This window comes from Anabrus simplex, chromosome 1 (genome assembly GCF_040414725.1).
Source record: "Anabrus simplex isolate iqAnaSimp1 chromosome 1, ASM4041472v1, whole genome shotgun sequence".
Taxonomy (NCBI): Eukaryota; Metazoa; Arthropoda; class Insecta; order Orthoptera; family Tettigoniidae; genus Anabrus; species Anabrus simplex.
The window spans coordinates 445380671-445401096 of NC_090265.1; the positions used below are offsets into that span (position 1 = coordinate 445380671).

Here is a 20426-nt window from a genome sequence, read left to right on the forward strand (position 1 = left end):
AGTGTCGCCCCAATGATGCCCTCGATCGGCAGAACTGGCGATTATCATGTAAAAAGTGGATCCTGCACCTATGCATGACAAATGCTAGAAAGAAGATGGTTTAGAAATTTAACACATAATAATATAAGACTGTTTCATCAACACAGTAGATAAACCAGAGAAGAAGAAAAACCCCCACATATATTATGATCAGTCTCGTAATACAATTCAGAAACACCAGATGTTTTTACTACAGGTTTAACATCACTCAAACTCAGATAGGATTTTGGCAACAACAGGATGAGAAAGGACTAAGAGTATTAAGGAAGCGATTGTGGACTTAACATGATGCTATAACCCTAGAATTTGCCTGGTGTGAAAATAGGAAACTATGGAAACCATCTTCAAGGCTGCCAGTGGTGAGTTTGATGATGATGATAATGCTTGTTGTTTAAAGGGGCCTAACATCTACGTCACCGGCTTCTAATGGTACAAAATGTAATGATAATTGAAAATCCAAAAATTCATCCACTGACCAGCATTCAAAACAGTGTGATGAAGAATGAATTAATATGAATATAAAATAAAATAACACTGATAAACAAACTCAAACTTTTTTCTCATTTGAACGAAAATAGGTAATTATTTATAATTCGACCCCACTGAATTCAATCTGAAAGTGGAAAGGCTGTATCACCTATCATTTTCTCTGGATTTTCATTTGTTTGCTTTTAATAAAAAATTAATTCCCTTTGTAATAATACATCAAAATTTGAAATATATTTTGTTTGTTCATGAAATAAGATTTAAATATTGAAGAGAATAATTACAAAATATAAATATATATGTAGGATCAATTTTGACTGTTCAATGAAGAAATTTCATGCAAAAGTCAGGACCTCCCCCCCCCCCCCCTGCACATTTTTACTCACATTTTCAAAATTTCATTCTTGATCTCTTCCATTGTAACTGACACCAGAAACCTCCTCCTTGAGGTTCCAACAGTAGCCTGCTAACATATTCTGTACCGATTTTCCTGCATATCGTTTCTCCATGACAGAAATATCCTGGTGAAATCTCTCACCACATTCATCACTAACAGCACCCAACTTGGGGGGGGGGAGTCCAAATGAAGATGTAAAAAGTGAATTTTCAAGGACATATTGCATCCCATGCGCTGATAACACTTCAAGTTCTTAAGTTCGTTGTAGTTGTCAGCTTTCACATTTCCAAGAAAATTACAGCATACTTGTCTGAAAGGTAACCATGCACATTTCTCTTTCTCTGTTAGCAATTCCACAAAGTTTTCAACATGAATGATCTCAAGAATTTGCAGCCCAACAAATATGCCTTCTTTTAACTTACTATCATTGAGTTTAGGATATTTTTCTCAAGTGCCTGTAACCCTCACTGTGTTTATCGAAAGTCTTAACAAAAATTTTCATAAGCCTTAACTTTATATGAAACGGTGGTAACAAAATCTTGTCTTTCTCAAGTAGAGGGTGATTCTTAACACTCTTTCTCTCCAGGAATTAAGTTTTTTCGTATGGGCCAATCCACAATTTTTAAATGTTTATCTTTTGCCTGGCTGTCCCATTCGTAAAGAAAGCAACAAAATTTAGTAAACCCAGACTGCATACCTAACAGTACAGCAATAATTTTGAGGTCACTGCACATCTGCCAACAAATTTTTCATAATTTATCACTTTTAATATAGTATCCATATTTTCATATGTTTCCCTCATGGTGAAAGAATACGGAAGGGGTACTGATGGGTATAAATTGCCATTATGTAACAATACTACTTTTAAACCATTCTTAAATGAATCTAAAAATAGTCTCCACTCATTGGGGTTGTGATTCCTTCCAAGTTCTTGCAAAAGGCCATCTACATAATTGCAGTAAGTTAACTCATTACTAATAGGGGGATAAAAAAATGTCAGTGATTTTTGACCCTAATACCATCTTATAATAGATTCCATCCTTGGAGACGAGAACCTAATAATTCCCCTTGAACTTTATAAAGGTTAAGTTATCTGACTAGATCATTTAGTTCGAACTGGGAAGTAAAGTGAGGTATATTTGAATCAGGATCGGCATCTGGAGAACCACTGCTTCGTTCTGTTTCATCCACTGACCATTCTTCAGGAGGATTAACCCATTCCGCTCTGGGCCTGAATATCCCTAACAAACGTTCTGGACTGGGCATTTCTAAGGATTTGAAAAAGATTATATCTCTGTATGTGTAGGAGATATTTGCACGATTCTTTTTCCTTTGTGCTTGTTTGAGCATCTAGTTTATAAAAATGTTGTTCGTTTCACGTCAATTATCATTGGAGATTTTAAAATTGTTTATATATACCATATTTTGCTAATGAAAAAAAGAGTGACGGATTATTAAGTAGCCTAAGAACAGTTTTCTGAAATACTGTTATATTTTCCCTAAAGTGATCATGTAAAATGTGCATTGCAATTACAAAACAACAACAATAATTAAAATGATATAAAATAATAACTGTTCAATAATAATAACAGTAATAACAACAACAAAAATGGGAGCTTTTAAGAAATTTTATTTATATATTTTTATGTGACGATACTGGCTTGGAAGGTGATGTTAGCGAAGATGATATTGAAGGCATGTAATTGTTATTTTATTCATGAATAGAAATATTGACATTCAAATAGGAATTCGAAACATCCTGCATTTCATTATAATTGGAATTCATTTTACAGTTTACTGTATGTTCCCCGCGCGTTTCATAACTGCGCGAAAATATAAGAATATCTACATATTAGTACAGTTTTCTGTTATTTTAGATGTGAGGGATTACGATTACATAAAATATCAAAAATATTTCTATCAAGCAAGAGTTAAGAATTGGTATAAAATCATGACTCGTACGATAGGTTTCTTGGCTGAAGGAACATCAGGATAAAATATAGAATGTTTTGATTTAGAACTATATTATCTCGCTATGTTTGATAAACAGAAGTAACAATCTGTAGTATGATCTTTTTGTTCTCTCCATATTACAGAGTTTCTGATGCGCATTGATTTGTGAGTGTTGTTAAGCCATTCACGTAAAGTTTGCGAACAATTACAACACATTTTACCTGGGGCCCAGTTTTTTCCCTCATCTACTCCCAAAATGCAACTCACATGCTTTTTTCATTATAGGAGCGATAGTATTTCAAACAAAGCAAATTCGGGTTATTCACATATTTGCGTGACATGGCGAACTCATTGAGTTATAATAGGCCTATATTTCTATGAAGAAACTTCACTTCACTGTACACAATTTTACATTCACGATTTCACCAACATACAATACGGCTACTCACAAAGTGATCGAAAAGAAATTTAAGCTTGACTAACCCACAAAAGAACAAATTTTAACAGAGAAACAGGACATTACTCTACTGCCAGATATTTCCTCTACGAAATATTAAGTTCCAGTCATAAACATACAAGGTCACTTAATCGTTCTTGACCATTTACTTAGGAACCAACCGCTAAGTCGGATGTGGAGCCGGGTGAGGAGATCTGAAACCATAAAACTATAAACGTGTGTGTTCTGCAAACAATTTACATAATACAAGAAAACGGATGTGATATTCGTTATCAGCACTGGTCATGGGGGATTCCATCGTTAGACATGTGGTGAAAGTGTGTGGAGGAAAGGGAACCAGGGTAGTGTTATCCAGGAATTAGGTTGAGGCAGATGTTGAGGAAAGTAGAAGAGAAGGAAGAGGGAAAGGAGAAGGTGGTAGTGTTTCACGTTAGTACTAACAACGTAAGGCAAGCAGGTATAAGTACCAACATAGTTGGGGATGTGTGGGATCTGGTAAATGCAGCATGGATGAAGTTTAAGGAAGCGAAGATTGTTATCAGTGGAATACTGTGTAGGAGGAATACTGACTGGAAGGTGATTAGGGATATAAATGAGACTATGGAGTGGGTATGTGGGAAACTGGGAGTGAGATTTCTAGATCCTAATGGGTGGGTAGGAGACAGGGATCTGCGCCCAGATGGCATTCACTTAAACCGCAGTGGTACATATAAGTTAGGAAACTTGTTTAGAAGGATTATAGGCAGGTACATTCAGGAAAACGGGGTGGCCCAGGAAGCGGTGTTAAGCGAACAGGGAACTGGAAATCAAGTAGGGATGACATAAAAATGTTAGTGCTGAACTGTAGAAGCATTGTAAACAAAGGAATCGAATTAAGTAATTTAATAGATATATACTTACCAGATATTGTAACAGGAGTTGAATCATGGCTGAGAAATGATATAATGGATGCAGAGATATTCTCATGGAACTGGAGTGTGTATCGTAGATAGGATAGGAATGGTAGGAGGGGGAGTATTCATTCTGGTGAAAAAAGAATTTGAAAGCTACGAAAAAGTTAAGGATGAAAAACATGAAATTCTGGGTGTAAGGCTCTTCTCTAAAGATAATAGGCAACTTGATGTCTTTGGAGTGTACATACCAGGAAAGGGTAGCGCTGACGCTGATTCTGAGTTATTTGATAAGATAATCAGCTATGTTGGAAATGATATGGAAAGGAATGTGATAGTAGCAGGTGATCTCAATTTACCAAATATCAATTTGGAAGGTAATGAGAACGACAGGGAACATGACCAACAAATGGCAAATAAGTTAATATGGGAAGGGCACCTGATTCAGAAAGTGATGGAACCAACTAGAGGGAAGAATATTTTGGATGTGGTGCTGATAAAACTAGATGGGCTCTATAGAGAAACCGAAGTAATAGATGGTATTAGTGATCACGAAGCTGTTTTTGTCACAGTTAAAAATAAATGTGAAAGAAAGGAAGGTATAAAAATTAGAGGACTATTAGGCAGTACCATATGGCTGATAAAACAAGCATGAGGGAGTTTTTAAAAAGTAACTATCATCGCTGGAAAATGGTAAATAAAAACGTAAACAGACTCTGGGATGGGTTTAAAGCAATTGTTGAGGAATGTGAAAATAGGTTTGTTTAAAGGATGTAAGGAATGGTAAGGATCCACTATATTATAACAGAGAAGTAAAGAGACTAAGAAGGAGGTGCAGACTCGAAAGAAATAGAGTTAGAAATGGTTGTGGAAATAAGGAGAAATTGAAGGAACTTACTAGGAAATTAAATCTAGCAAAGAAGTCAGCTAAGGATAACATGATGGCAAGCATAATTGGTGGTCATACAAATTTTAGTGAAAAATGGAAGAGTATGTATAGGTACTTTAAGGCAGAAACAGGTTCAAAGGAGGACATTCCAGGAATCATTCATGAACAAGGGGAGTGTGTATACGAGGATCTTCAAAAGGCAGGAGTATTCAGTCAGCAGTATATAAAGATTGTTGGTTACAAGGATAATGTCCAGATAGGGGATGTGAGTAACACTAAAGAAGTATTAAAATTTACCTACGATAACAATGACATTTACAGTAAGATACAAAACTTTAAAACTAGAAAAGCAGCTGGAATTGATAAGATTTCTAGGGATATACTAAAGGCAATGGGTTGGGATATAGTACCATATCTGAAATACTTATTTGATTATTGTTTGGTTGAAGGAGCTATACCAAACGAATGGAGAGTTGCTATAGTAACCCCTGTATATAAAGGAAAGAGCGATAGACAAAGCTGAAAATTACAGGCCAGTCAGTTTGACATGCATTGTATGTAAGCTTTGGGAAAGCATTCTTTCTGATTATATTAGACATGTTTGCAAAATTAATAACTGGTTTGACAGAAGGCAGTTTGGGTTTAGGAAAGGTTATTCGACTGAAGCTCAGCTTGTAGGATTTCAGCAAGATATAGCAGATATCCTGGATTCAGGAGGCCAAATGGACTGTATTGCGATTGACCTATCTAAGGCATTTGATAGGGTAGATCATGGAAGGCTACTGGCAAAAATGAGTGCAATTGGACTAGAAAAAAAAAAGAGTGACTGAATGGGTGGCTATATTTCTAGAAAATAGAACTCAGAGAATTAGAGTAGGCGAAGCTTTATCTGACTCTATAATAATTAAGAGGGGAATTCCTCAAGGCAGTATTATCGGACCTTTATTTTTTCTTATATATATATCAATGATATGAGTAAAGGAGTGGAATCGGAGGTAAGGCTTTTTGCGGATGATGTTATTCTCTATAGAGTGATAAGTTACAAGATTGTGAGCAACTGCAGCGTGACCTCGAAAATGTTGAGAGATGGACAGCAGGCAATGGTATGTTGATAAACGGAGTTAAAAGTCAGGTTGTGAGTTTCACGAATAGGAAAAGTCCTCTCAGTTTTAATTACTGCGTTGATGGGGTGAAAGTTCCTTTTGGGGATCATTGTAAGTACCTAGGTGTTAATATAAGGAAAGATCTTCATTGGGGTAATCACATAAATGGGATTGTAAATAAAGGGTACAGATCTCTGCACATGGTTATGAGGGTGTTTAGGGGTTGTAGTAAGGATGTAAAGGAGAGGGCATATAAGTCTCTGGTAAGACCCCAACCTGAGTATGGTTCCAGTGTATGGGACCCTCACCAGGATTACTTGATTCAAGAACTGGAAAAAATCCAAAGAAAAGCAGCTCGATTTGTTCTGGGTGATTTCCAACAAAAGAGTAGCGTTAAAAAAATGTTGCAAAGTTTGGGCTGGGAAGGTTTGGGAGAAAGGAGGCAAGCTGCTCGACTAAGAGGTATGTTCCTAGCTGTCAGAGGAGAGATGGCGTGGGAGGACATCAGTAGATGAATAAGTTTGAGTGGTGTCTTTAAAAGTAGGAAAGATCACAATATGAAGATCAAGTTGGAATTCAAGAGGACAAATTGGGGCAAATATTCGTTTATAGGAAGGGGAGTTAGGGAATGGAATAACTTACCAAGGGAAATGTTCAATAATTTTCCAATTTCTTTGCGATCATTTAAGAAAAGGCTAGGAAAACAACAGATAGGGAATCTGCCATCTGGGCGGCTGCCCTAAATGCAGATTAGTAGTGATTGATTGATTGATAGTGAATACTTAAAGACCACTTAGGTTTATTTAAAGGAGTATTTCATTGTTTATCAGTGTAATCAGCAGATTCAATTCACAATATTGAAAGTTTAAAAAAAATATTCAAAATCAGTCCACTGACTAGAATTTAAAGAGATGACAATGAACATTGATTATGAATCTAAAACAATCAGAAACTAGAAACTAACTTAACACAATGGTATATACTGACCAAGGGGCTACTTCCAAAGCACAGTCCTGAATCAATGATGGTTGTTGTCTAAAGGGGTCCAAAATCCAGGTCAATGGCCCCTCATAATGGTACCGGTACTTATTGCTAGTAAAGTAGAACCAGAGTATTTCTCATGTAGCAGTACTTATCACAAGTAATGTAGACTCACAGTGTTCCTCACATTGTGGTACTACTCACAAATAATGTACTATGCACAGGTAACGCAGGTATGATGTTTCTCACACAACTGCGCCACTGATAGGCAACACAGACCCATGGTGTTCCTCACATAGCGGTACTAATCGCTGGGACCTGTACAATCCTGTGGTGTTCCTCACATAGTGGGTACTAATTACAGGCAACGCAGACCCATGGTGTTGCTCATATAGTGGTACTAGTCACAGGCAACCCCCAGACCCATGGTGTTCCTTGGAACGCAGACCCATGATTTCCATAACCAGATGCCGAAACATCCCAGCGAGGATAGGCTCTTTTTATCTTCTTGGGGTGTTCAACCGAATCTGGCCAGAGGGTAAGCCTCCGTCATAGTGGTGGATACTATAAACGGGAACTGTATACCTATAGTGATCCACTCACAGACCCATGGTATTCCTCACAGTGGTAGTAATCGCAAGAAAAGTCTACTCATGGTGTTCATCGCATGATAGAAATAATCAAAGGTAATCTCATGATTCAAAATTCAGCATCCCTTGGTCGCCTCTTATGACAGGCAGAGGATACCGTGTGTATTCTTCGTCTGCATCCCCCACCCACAGGTGGTTGTGTGTGTGTGTGTGGTCCGCGAGAGCTATTTTATTTTGCTCAAGTCCACCAGCAAGCCAGTTAGGACCCCCTATCCACCACCTGGGACACACCTCTCCCCCTGCAACGACAGCGTAGTAGGTTCATAGGTGATGGAGTTTGACAAACAATCTCCTAAGTGCAAACTTACAACTACATGGCCCAAATTGCGCAGCCAACTCACTTGGTAAACACTAGTAAAATAGATGCACCCTAAAATATATGAATCTAAAGAAACTATCAAGTGACAATATACATACTTGTCCAGCTTACAGAAAGCATCAAGGAGAACCGAACAACTACATACCAGATAATTGAAGGGTTGAAAGTCATTGGAAGGCAGCAGTGGTGGTTGAGGATACCCAATAAAACCAGCAGGCTGTGGCGGTAGAGGAGGAACGTTATCTCCACCGAGATTGTTTTTATCAGCATTATTGATGTCCAATAGCAATGCATCCACACCCATAGTGGAAGGATCTTCTTTCATTACCTGTTATACATAAACAAAAAGGATATTTTCAAATTTAAATAAGACTATTTAGCTCATGGCACCAATGGCCAATCTGGTATAAGAAAATCAGAAACTTCAACTAATCAACAGCTGTCCATCATCGAAATTTTATCGCTTTATGTTTACTACTTTAATTTTATCATATCTACATGCACATGTTTTCATATAAATTCATCACTATAGCATACTAAACATCTTCAATAATACACTGACTGCCAACAACACAATTAACAGGGCATAACTGTGTTAATTTGATGAAGCCAAAATATTGAGAGGCTGCATCCCAAAGAATTTAAATCCAAAAATAAAACACTATATTTCTGTGCTGATGGTTTTGTTCTCTGTATACGTTATGCATATCTATGTATTTGATTTCCTTTATATTTATCCACTTTTATCATCATTACCTAATTCTGTAGTACAGTGAAACATCTCTAATAATGACATTAATCAGATGCAAAAATTTAACCATATCTGGGAGGTGGTGCTAACAAAAGCAAAATGTATCCCTTGGAATGCATACACAGTACTATGTAAAATCCATTTTAACAGATAACTTAGTAAGTAGTTTTATTATACTGTATGTTAATTGTTACAAAACCTTTAATTGGAACCAACTCAAATTACAACTGAATATTGTACTTCAACTCACAAACACTCACTATTTTACGAGGTATTTCCCTTGAAGAAACTCTTCTAGGCTGGTTTGTCAAGAATGTTTCATGATGGCTGTCTTCTCCAGAGTGGCCTGCAGTTGTTGTATTGGTTGAAGGCTTTCAGCATCTCTCCGGCAAAGAGCATAGGAGAACTGTGGACAGTCTTTCTGATCATCAAGTGTGATCGTCTTTCTGAGAGACAGTGTTTTTCTTCCGCCGTAGGTTCATAATTTGACACCATGTGGCACTATCTCAGCTGAAATACTGATACTTTTACCTTCACTTTCGAAAGTCTTTGAAAAGCAAGCAAAGGTCTGGAGAAGTTTATTTACGTGTATAAGTGATAAGACTCAAGATGGCAGCCTGTTTCGTTGATGGTTCTAAAATTGAGCGCTTGATTTTTGAAGATCTTAGTGACAGACTTGATGGTGACAGTGATTATTGTGTTAATTCAGACAAGGAAATTATTCCTGAAAGTAGTGAAGTACAAGGTGCCTTGTAAGTAATGGGAGATTCCGATAACCGGAATTTGTTCAAGTCGATGCAGGTGATGATATTATTGGCAGTACATCAATATTTGAAGAAACTAGTAAAGGGGTAAGTGTGAATGGGACTGACATAAAACCACAAGAAAGGAATTATCCAGGTCAAGATGTACCATTTGCCATTCATCACCCTTGACCTATGCACTTGCCTCCCCATAATGCAGCTCCCATTTTGTTAAAAATGGAGTTTTACTTAGCATTCAAAATGAAAAGTGGAAATCTGTGGGGGAATGTGTACACATACTTGTGTGTTTCAGAATATCATGCTTGAGGAATAAATTATCTATCACAAATTCTTTTGTTAGAGCAAAATATTTCAACAATATCCTTTGTTCAAAAAATGTTATAATTGTATTTTACAACAGAAACTGTGATGACATTTTTTTAAGTATTGTCATCTTCATGTAGATCAGTCTTTCAGCTTTCTATTGGTATAATATGTATTAGGATTAATATGAGATTACAGGCCTGGTTTTATTTTCATGGTGTATACTAAGGAGAATAACCGCAGCATTTGACAGATAAACCTGCAGTAGTTCTCGTTCTGAGGTACTGGTACTATAACATCATTACCAACTCCGTGAAGCTGAAGCACGTCAAATACTCCTAAGGTCAGAATGATCATCAACGTTAGCAAGGCTCTTGTGATCGAGAGAGTGCACCACACTCTCTCGCAGGAATTGCAGTTGTCTTTTGATTGCATTACTGCTACACAGACTGAACGCAAACTGAACCAGGTATCATTCAGACAGAAGAGTAAGTTCCTCAGACTGGCACAGAAACAGGCAATCTCTCACATGAACCCTGATGCTAGTAAAATTGTCGTCAATCTTTCCAAGAAATCCTTGGACAAGAACCAAACGGCACTTCTAGTCAGGGAACTTAATTTCGCTGTCGCTCCCTCTAAAATTCCAACTGTAGAGTTAACTACTTTTTTGAGGCAGTCATCCACAAACTACCTATGGATGAAGCTGAGGAGGTACGACAGAAATGTGCGAGATTGATAAGGTCCACTGCTGAACCCGTGCCCAATTTAACAAGAGACAGGAGGAGAGCCCTAAAGGAACTTAAAGAAGATTCTGAACTGACCATTCTCTCAGATGATAAAGGTAATGTGACTGGTAATGGACACTGATGAGTATAAGAACGAGATCTTGGCTATGTTATCAGAGCCTGTTTACAGACTGAGCTCACATGAGCCTAACACTTGTGTGTTCAACGCCACTGTGAAGCTCTTAAGGCAATTCTCAATTTCAAAAGAGGAGGCTAAATGTTTGACTCCAGGGGGATGCAGTGTCACCAAGATTATACAGACTTACAAAAGTCCATAAAGAAGACGCTCCCCTCAAACCAATAGTTAGGTGTCATTCAGATAGAAGAGTAAGTTCCTCAGATTGGCACAGAAACAGGCAATCTCTTGCACGAACCCTGATGCTAAATACCTGGCTAAATACCTAAGCAAATTGCTTCAGCCACATATATATAGGACGTACTGAATCATACATTAGCAACACACTGTATTTCGACAATAAGTTGTTAACCATAACTCTCTAACCCAATGCACTTCTGGTGAGTTTCGATGTGGAGTCCTTGTTCACTAAAGTGCCGACTGACTCGGTCATGTCTCTCAATGAGCTTCTGATCCCTGAGGACATTACTAAGCTATTTACCGGGCGAGTTGGCCGTGCGGTTAGGAGCGCGCAGCTGTGAGCTCGCACCCGGGAGATAGTGGGTTCGAACCCCACTGTTGGCAGCCCTGAAGATGGTTTTCCGTGATTTCCCATTTTTACACCAGGCAAATGCTTGGGCTGTACCTTAATTAAGGCCACAGCCGATTCCTTCCCATTCGCAGGCCTTTCCTGTCCCATCGTCGCCATAAGACCTATCTGTGTCGGTACGACGTAAAGCAATCAGCAAACTAAGCTATTTCACCAATGCATGACTTCCAGCCATTTCTTGTGGGATGGGCAATTTTACGAACAGATGGACGGTGTGGCTATGGTAAGTCAACTTTCGCCAGTAGTGGCTAATTTCTTTATGGAGCATTTTGAGGAGGAGGCTATTGCTTCAGCACCCATCAAACCTAAGATTTGGTGGAGCTATTTCTAAAACACTTAAATCAGCAGCATCCTTCAATTAAATTCACCATGGAGATGGAGTCGGATGGATGTCCTCCTTTCTTAGGTGTTCTAGTAAGAAAGAAACCAGATGGTTCCTTAGGACACACTGTCTATCATAAGCCTATCCACACAAATTGATATCTTCATGCAGATGCTCACCACCATCCAGCACAAAAACAGGGCATTCTCACGACACTCACCACGAGGGTAATACGAATTTGTGATCCATCAAATATCGAGGAGGTGATGGACACACTCATAGTCACTTTCAAGGTTAATGGTTACAATGATGTACAGATTCACCGAGCCCTGCATCCCAGAGGGACGACTAAGCACAGTTCATAGAAAGAAGTAGTGAAGGGAACTGCCTACTTGCCTATATTCATTCACAATACCACAGAGTGAATTGCCAAGGTCCTCTGCGAGTACAATATAACAACCATATTTGGCACAGTCACTAAAATTGCTCACAGTTCAGGTAAAAGCAAGGGCAAATTGTCCCTATTATTACACCCTGGGGTGTACAAAATTTCCTGTACTTGAGGCAAAATAAACACTGGCCAAACATGATGGTCCATCGGTACTCATATCAAGGAACACCAGCGGAATATCTGTCTCAACCAGCCAGACAAGTCAGCTATGGCTCATGATGTTGTGTTCTGAGATGTTCGAGTTCTTACCCACACTAAACACTACAGGTCTAGGATTATACAGGAAGCTGTAAAATACTCAATGATTTCAACAGAGACATTGGCTATCAATAGTAATACGTGGTTGTCAGCCATTAAGGATTTACGTAGGTAGTTCTATTCCCTGTCCTTTCACTACTGTTATTTTGTTTTGCAGTTTTCCAAATTCGTTGGATGGTTAATTCCAGGCTATGCGTTAGGTGTTATACTTTCATAACATGTGTACACCTGTTATGCCCCCTCCCCCCAGAACAGACTCACACTTGTTCTCTGTTTATTCTACACACTTTCTTTCCATTTTTCAGCTCTGTTCTATTCTTCTATCCTGCGAATCTTTTGTTGCACTTTATTTTATTATTCTTATTTCCATTTATTTCTTCTACCACATTCGTCCCTGATTAGTCTGATAACCTCGCTGTTACTTCGCAACACACACTGTGTAACATCTCAACTGGAGCTTAGATGGTGCGGTCAGCTCCCACTTGGGATGCTAGTGCTGAGCTAGTGTACAGTGAGCCATATGGTGATGAATGAACGTACCACTTAACTACATATCAACAGTAAATCATTCTTAAATTTTCTTATTTTTATTTTTTACAATTTGGCTTCACGTTGCACAAATAGGTCTTATGGCGAAGATGGGATAGGAAAGGGGTAGGAGTTGTAAGGAAGTGGCCGTGGCCTTATCGAAGGTACAGCCCCAGTATTTGACTGGTGTGAAAATGGTAAATCACGGAAAACCATCTTCAAGGCTGCCAACAGTGGGGTTTGAACTCACTATCTCCCGAATGCAAGCACACAGCTGCGCACGGCCAACTGACTTAAATTCAAACCCTCACTATTGGGGAAGTCTTCCTTATGAACAGTCAAGATTTTCTTCCGAAGACGCAAAGCAAAGTTCTCTGCGAAACATAAAAGAATTTCACCTTGTTTTCTTGACACGGCAAAAGCCCAAAAGCTTATATCATGTCTATAATTACGGGCCTTGAAAGCATCCATCTAAACGTTATCATTGTTGGTATAGGACTTACATCAGGACATAAAATTCTACAATTGAACAATCAGGCAAAACTGAATGCATCACAGAAACAGAACAATTTTTTTTTGAAGATAATATCACCATAGTGAAAGATCCCACCAAAAATATGCAAAGAAAACTGAAATGAATTCTCAAAAATTCTCAGTTTTTGTTCAATAAACAGAAAATCTCTAAAATAATTAAAATGAACTATAATGTACATACAGCCAGAGCCCTACCCAAATTACTTAAATTCTTCTTCTACTCTTCCTGATAAGTTTCTACTTATGCAGGTTGTTCAACATAAATTAAACACACCTATTAAACCACAACAGGCTGTAGATGGATCAGGGAAATAAGAGGGGATCCAAAGGAAACTGGCCTTACACCAGAAGACACCGCAGACAAGATAAAATTAATCAAAAACTCCAGGACACAAACACTGACAAGAAAGAAACTCACAACACAAATATTTTCAACACCAGAAAGGGCACGAAGATTGGAACACCTGATAAAGTACTTGCACAGCCCAAACAGTCCCTTCAAAGAGACTTGGATAATGGACTGACTAAAGTGATCCTGTGCATTCATAAAATTGAAAGCAGAAGAAGAAAACCCATCTTCAATTTCAGAAATAGTCCCAGTTAGAAAATTGCTGAATTAATTCAAAGTTTACTTTTATAAAAATATTATGTTTTCACAACTAAAACTTCAATTAAGAACTCCACAGCTTTAATAGAACCAAGAAGTTAAATTTATAACCTAACTATTCCATTAATTTCTATGACATCACAAATATGTATTTAAATGTTCCTATAAAGGAAAATTTAATTGGCAACAATTTAAATAAACACAGTAAACTTAGATAAATAGAAATAAATAATTTTTAACAATATACTGAATTTTGTGTTGGATAGTAATTTCTTCACTCTCAGCAACATGATCCAAGTGTGATAAACTGACATAACTTGAAAACAATATTCTCTCACCCATGGGTAAAAAATGCAGGTATCGAGCTCGAATTATTATTATTATTATTATTATTATTATTGTTATTATTATTATTTTATGATTATGATGATTATTATAACTTGTAATGTACAGCTATGAAGTGTTACATCCAGTTAGTATTTGTGTTATTATTACGATACAATCACGTGTGTGAGGTTATGTCATGAAACATGTGCAGTACATAAATATTTATATGAGTTCAGTTAATGTGAACACCTGTAAATTATATTATATAATTTTATATTATCTGTATATGATGTGTAATCTGCTACAGAAATGTGAAACACACTAACTTCCAGAATGGCACTAGATCATGGTAAATATCCTGTACATTATAACCATGTTATTAGGCACTCGCGAATTTACGAGAGGGTATTTTGGTAATGTATCTTTCTAGAAGCCTGGCCAGGCATGTATATAAGGAGGTGGTCTTGATGGTAACGACGAGCTGAAGAACTGCAAAGACTATCTGATGCTCATGACCTGCAAAACTTCTATGCTAGCATAAAGGAGATATATGGTCCAATTCGATCTTCATCGGGGCCATCACATCTTCTCGACAGAATAGATAAGAAACTTATCAGATGTAAGGCTTTTCACACAACTCTGAGCGCTACCAAAATGAATCACTGCAGATGAACAGAACAAGTCTGATCGACAACACAGGCAGTACTGAACTGGCAATGAGTTGAGCCATACACGCCTAGCGGCAGAAATGCGTACTACACAAGCTTTGCCCACGGCAATGTTATTCCGGTTATTTTTGGGTAACCCCTCGTATAATGTATTGCATAAGTTTTTTATCACAACCATAAACACTCATTGACATTGTCACAACACCTTTTGCACTTTTCTTCGTAGAACTGTTCGCTAACCTTAAGTTGTCAGAAATATCAGATTCTACTAGTGAAAAATAGTCCAGATTTTTACACATATGAGATGTACAGCTGCTGTTGAGGCACCACACTTTATCTGCGCCGCGGTCCGTCACGAACTTGCACGGTTCAGTTCTGATGTAATATATAGCGAGGTACTTCCTTCAGCCTTGTGAGCATTGTCTTGATCATTTTTACTCGATTTGCACTCCTTCACCTTATGACCTATGTTTTTACAACAGCACGACGAAATGTGGATCCTCCCTTTTCGCCTTAATTGATTTTGCTTGTGGGCTTTCTATAATTCTTGTTCTTATATTTTCGTTCAACAATCTTACAGTTTTGAATCATGTTGTTTCGACCACTGTTCCTCGCGTCACTTTTTTCGACAATTTTTATGCGTAGTACCTCGGGCTTTGGAAGTTTGTCGCGAGATTTTATCGCACACTGAAAGTATTCGAAATTGACCAGCCAGCTATACAGAAGTAATATGGATAACAAATCATCGTTAATTGCCATGTCCATACCATTCAGTTTGTCCACAGTGTCGAAAAATCTCCACAAATGATCACTCATTCTTTGAAGCATGATCTGCTTTATTAATGTTGCTTTCCGAGCTGGCCATTTTGATCGGTAAATCGGCTCTAGTTTTCGCCACAGCTCGCGCAAAATGACACAATCTTTTACCTATTTAAATTCTGAGGGTTGAATTGCCACGATATCTGACATAGCTTCACCGTCATGTTCTTCCCATTCTGTAATAGCAGCCACGTTCTCGACGACCGGTTCAGGCTTACAAATTTTTACTAACATAGCCTTCATGTGAATTTTTCATGTGTCAAAGTTGTCCCTTGACAATGTTTTGATGTGCACCCATACTTGAAGTGTTCATCTTTACGCACAATTTCTTCACAGAAGACACTTGGCTAAATGTTTAACTCAACCTCGTCAACCGTGTGCAACACGATATTTCCACGCATCTAATTTTCAGTGTATTTTATCACTACACATTTAAGCACTATCCAAACGCGCATCCTGGGCCCATAACCTGTTGAAAAGGCACGATGTTTTGGAAAGTAATAAGGTCAGCACGGTTTATTAGTATGACTCTACTTACTACATACGTAAATCACAGATGGATACAGTGAAAACAATAGACATGGAGATTATAATCATGACGTGTCAGAATGGAAAAAGAAACCATAGAGTGTAGGTGGCAGTACTTGATGGTGGCTTAGCCGGAGTCATATCTATATATGTAAGATAAGAGTTTTGTCTGAACTTGAAAAGAATGGTATTTCTGTATCGGTCATGTCCACAGTAACAAGGAAATGCACTTTTTACTTTTCCATAATTTCTGTCTGTCTGTATGTATGTGAGTACACGCATCACCAGAAAATGGTTAAAGAGAATTTAATGAAAATCAGTATACAAAGTCAGGGAGTAAGTCACTACAATCTAGGCTATAAATAATTTTACTCACACTGAGTAAAGGGGAAGGCCTAAAATTTAATTCTTAAATATTTACGTCATTAGTGGTCCTATCTCATTGAAAACTGGTATACAAAGTCGGAGAATGAGCCACTATAATCTAGGCTTTAAATCATTTTATTCACGCTGAATGAAATGGTAGTTTAGGGGAAGGCCTAAAATTTAATACTCAAATATTTGTATTATTATTTGTCGTATCGATAAATATTACATAACCAAAATTATATAGAATTAAATATCCGACCATTTATGTCTTATACATTTTTACCGTACAAGCTATGACAACACAGACATTCATGAATTTGTATTTTTGTTGCTAAGTCCATATCGACACCGATGCACGAGAAAATAGGTTAACAGAATTTAATGAAAATCGGTATATAAAGTCGGGGAATAAGAAACTGCAGTCTAAGCTATAAACAATTTTATTCACCCTGGATTAAATAGTAGTTATGAGGAAGGCGCCTAAAATTTAATTTTTAAATACCTATGTTTTTGGTCCTATCGAAAAGTACTATATAACAAAAGTTACAGAGAATACAATTTCCGATCATTTATGTTTTACTCAGTTTTACCGTACCGACTATGATGATTGGTATTTCAGAGTAGGAAGAAAACTAAATGTGAAGGCCTACAATATTGAAAGCGCATAACATTGATCAACAATAACATTAAATTGACCATTGTTTGTTGTGATGTTATTTGTCTCTTATGCTGCCTCTCAACTCTGATAGATGGGATTACTGCTGCGTACCGAGTATAATAGCCTGACTGAATATTGGTGGGAAATAGCCAGGGAGTTAGAAAATTTTCTTCTTTAGCATGCCATTCCTTGGGGTTCATACATTTTCCGATACAGCTGGTACATAACACACTGATTCTTCATAGTATTCCAGTTATTCAATCCCTGCTGTTTTGAATGAGCAGTGGGCATACTTAAGACAGAGGCTGACTTAGTAGTAGTATTAGTAGTAGCAGTATGGCCTGGTCTAGAATAACAATTTAGGCCTATTCCAAACTATAGCACCACAATTCACTAAATAACTCAAAATTCAACCCTGAAAAGAGCCGTTTCTTAAGAAAAGCTTCTTCCTCTTCACTTTTATTAAATTCTACATTCATTTTATTCCAAATTATCAGTGAAGAAAGGGTTTCTCCTGTGGCTTTGAGGAAAAATTTGCCTCCAAGTCAGATAGATTTTTCCGCCACCAGTGTAGTGAATTGAGATTTTCCGACTCATCGGGTACTCCTGGGAAACAGATTAGTAATAGGGCATAGTTTTTGCCCTGGGACTCTCCACTATTCGACCCTCTCCCCGCCGTAAAAAGACAAAGAGTGTTCATGAATCACGGCTGTCTGTGGCTTCGTCATTCCCGCTCTGGAACTTTAAACTGTTAGATTGGCAGTGTAGTCCTGTTTGTTAAAAGTGAGAAAATGTGTGGTGTTTCATTTGATTGAGTATTTCATATGAAAGCATTGCTTTTAATCACGCCATTCCTACTGACGTCATTGTAATGTATGTTCATTTCAGTTGGGAAAACCACTAAGACAGTCTTTCTGAGGATGTAAAGAGGCAGGTGGAGAGTGGGTGTCTACCATTACAATGAAAACACCCCAAGCTGATTGTGGCTGATGGTATGAAAGCAGGTCTACCATTACAGTGAAAATTCCCTCACTCAGACTTCATATGAGAAAAGATGTTTGGTCACTTCCCTGTCTTGATTCTAGGGTAATGTTAAGAGCTATGCAATACAATCTTGCTCACAACGTGTACACTAGAATTCCGTATACAATGTAGAATTCTGTAGCGAAGCACGGGTACATCAGCTAGTGCATATATATAAACATTCTCAACAAGAACTCGCTGGACTTCAAAAATGTATTAAGATAATGACGAATTTATTTTGTAATGAATATAATAATAAAAGGGTCTTTCTGTTTAAAATTTTAATCACATCATCTTTAAAAAGAAATCAAAATAATCACCAAATATATATTGTACATTTGAAATTTTCTTTTTCAGTATTTTAATAATTTACATCTATATTTTCTAAAGCCTCCCATAAGTCCAACCTCTCGTCCACGTCGTGGGAGGTGGGCAACTGCATGAAGTAGGGGATTGCCTGTAGGGGTGATGTACAGCGGGGGACTGTGTGCGACCCAGGACCACTACAGTAGCTGTGAAGGCCATTCAGGAACCCTGAAAAGTGATGGCTAACGGGGCTCTGGTGAAGTCCTCAATGGCAGATGCGGCGGAGAAGGAGACCTTTGGAACGGCAAATCTGGCAGACGAGGCAACCCTTTTCCCTTGGGGTCGAAGAAATGGGGGAAACCACTGCCTTGTAGTGAAGAGGGATCTTCAAAGGCTAAGGGAGACAACCCCTACAGAAAACGGCAGGCTTGGAGGCTCAGGTGGCAGCCCCACCACCAAGCTCGGGTGCTGTGGGCTAATAACTCGCACACTTTAAATCCACTTATTAAAGAAACTGAAGTGGAACGAAACCGGATGGATATCTCGATGACGAACTTTGGCCCAAAACGGAAAATGAGAATTGGTTGTTGGAATGTTAGAACTTTGACAGGAGAAGGTAAACTAAAGCAGGTTGAGAAAGAGATGCAAAATTATGGCTTGGAAATTCTTGGTTTAAGTGAAGTGAGGTGGTGCAATTTTGGAGAGATTATGACGCAAAATGGGAATACTTTTATTTATTCTGGACAGTCTGGGGAGGATGCTAAACGGAGAAATGGAGTGGGTATGTTGCTAAATAGGACATCCAAAAACAGTTTAATTGAATGGAGTCCCATCTCAGACAGAATGATGAGAGCTAGATTTCAAGGTAATATTCGAAATGTAACAATAGTAGTTTGTTACGCACCAACAGAAGTATCTGATGCTAACATGAAGGATCAATTTTATCATCAGTTGAATGAAACTATGAAGAATATAAATAAAAGAGATATGCGATTATTATGGGTGATATGAATGCGAAGTTTGGATCAAATAATGAGGGACTAGAGCATGTGATAGGGAAACATGGATTAGATGAAATGAATGATAATGGAGAAAGACTTGTAAATTTGTGTGCCAGCCAGGAAATGGTGATTGGAGGGACAATCTTTCCCCACAAAAGGTGTCATAAGGTTACATGGGTATCTCCAGATCACAAAATAGAAAATCAGATCTTTTTTCTTTTTTTGCTATTTGTTTTACATCGCACCGACACAGATATGTCTTATGGCGACGATGGGACAGGAAAGGCCGAAGAATGGGAAGGAAGCATCTGTGGCTTTAGTTAAGGTACAGCCCCAGCATTTGCCTGGTGTGAAAATGGGAAACCACGGAAAACCATCTTCAGGGCTGCCGACAGTGGGGTTCGAACCCACTATCTCCCGAATACTGGATACTGGCTGCATTTAAGCGACTGCAGCTATAGAGCTTGGTGAAAATCAGATCGAGCCTGAAGTTATTAGCAAGAAATTTAGACGATCATTGACAGATGTGAGGAAT

General features: G+C 38.0%; 1 protein-coding gene across 2 annotated transcripts in view; it reads right to left on the bottom strand.

The window, feature by feature from the left end:
- Ist1 (IST1-like protein) overlaps window positions 1-20426 on the bottom strand; it is a 103201-nt gene that overhangs the window by 56976 nt on the left and 25799 nt on the right. For both annotated transcript variants that reach the window (XM_067135201.2, XM_067135200.2), the window contains exon 4: window positions 8310-8492. In XM_067135201.2, coding sequence (XP_066991302.1) covers window positions 8310-8492 — 183 coding nt within the window. The remainder of the gene's footprint in view (window positions 1-8309; window positions 8493-20426) is intronic.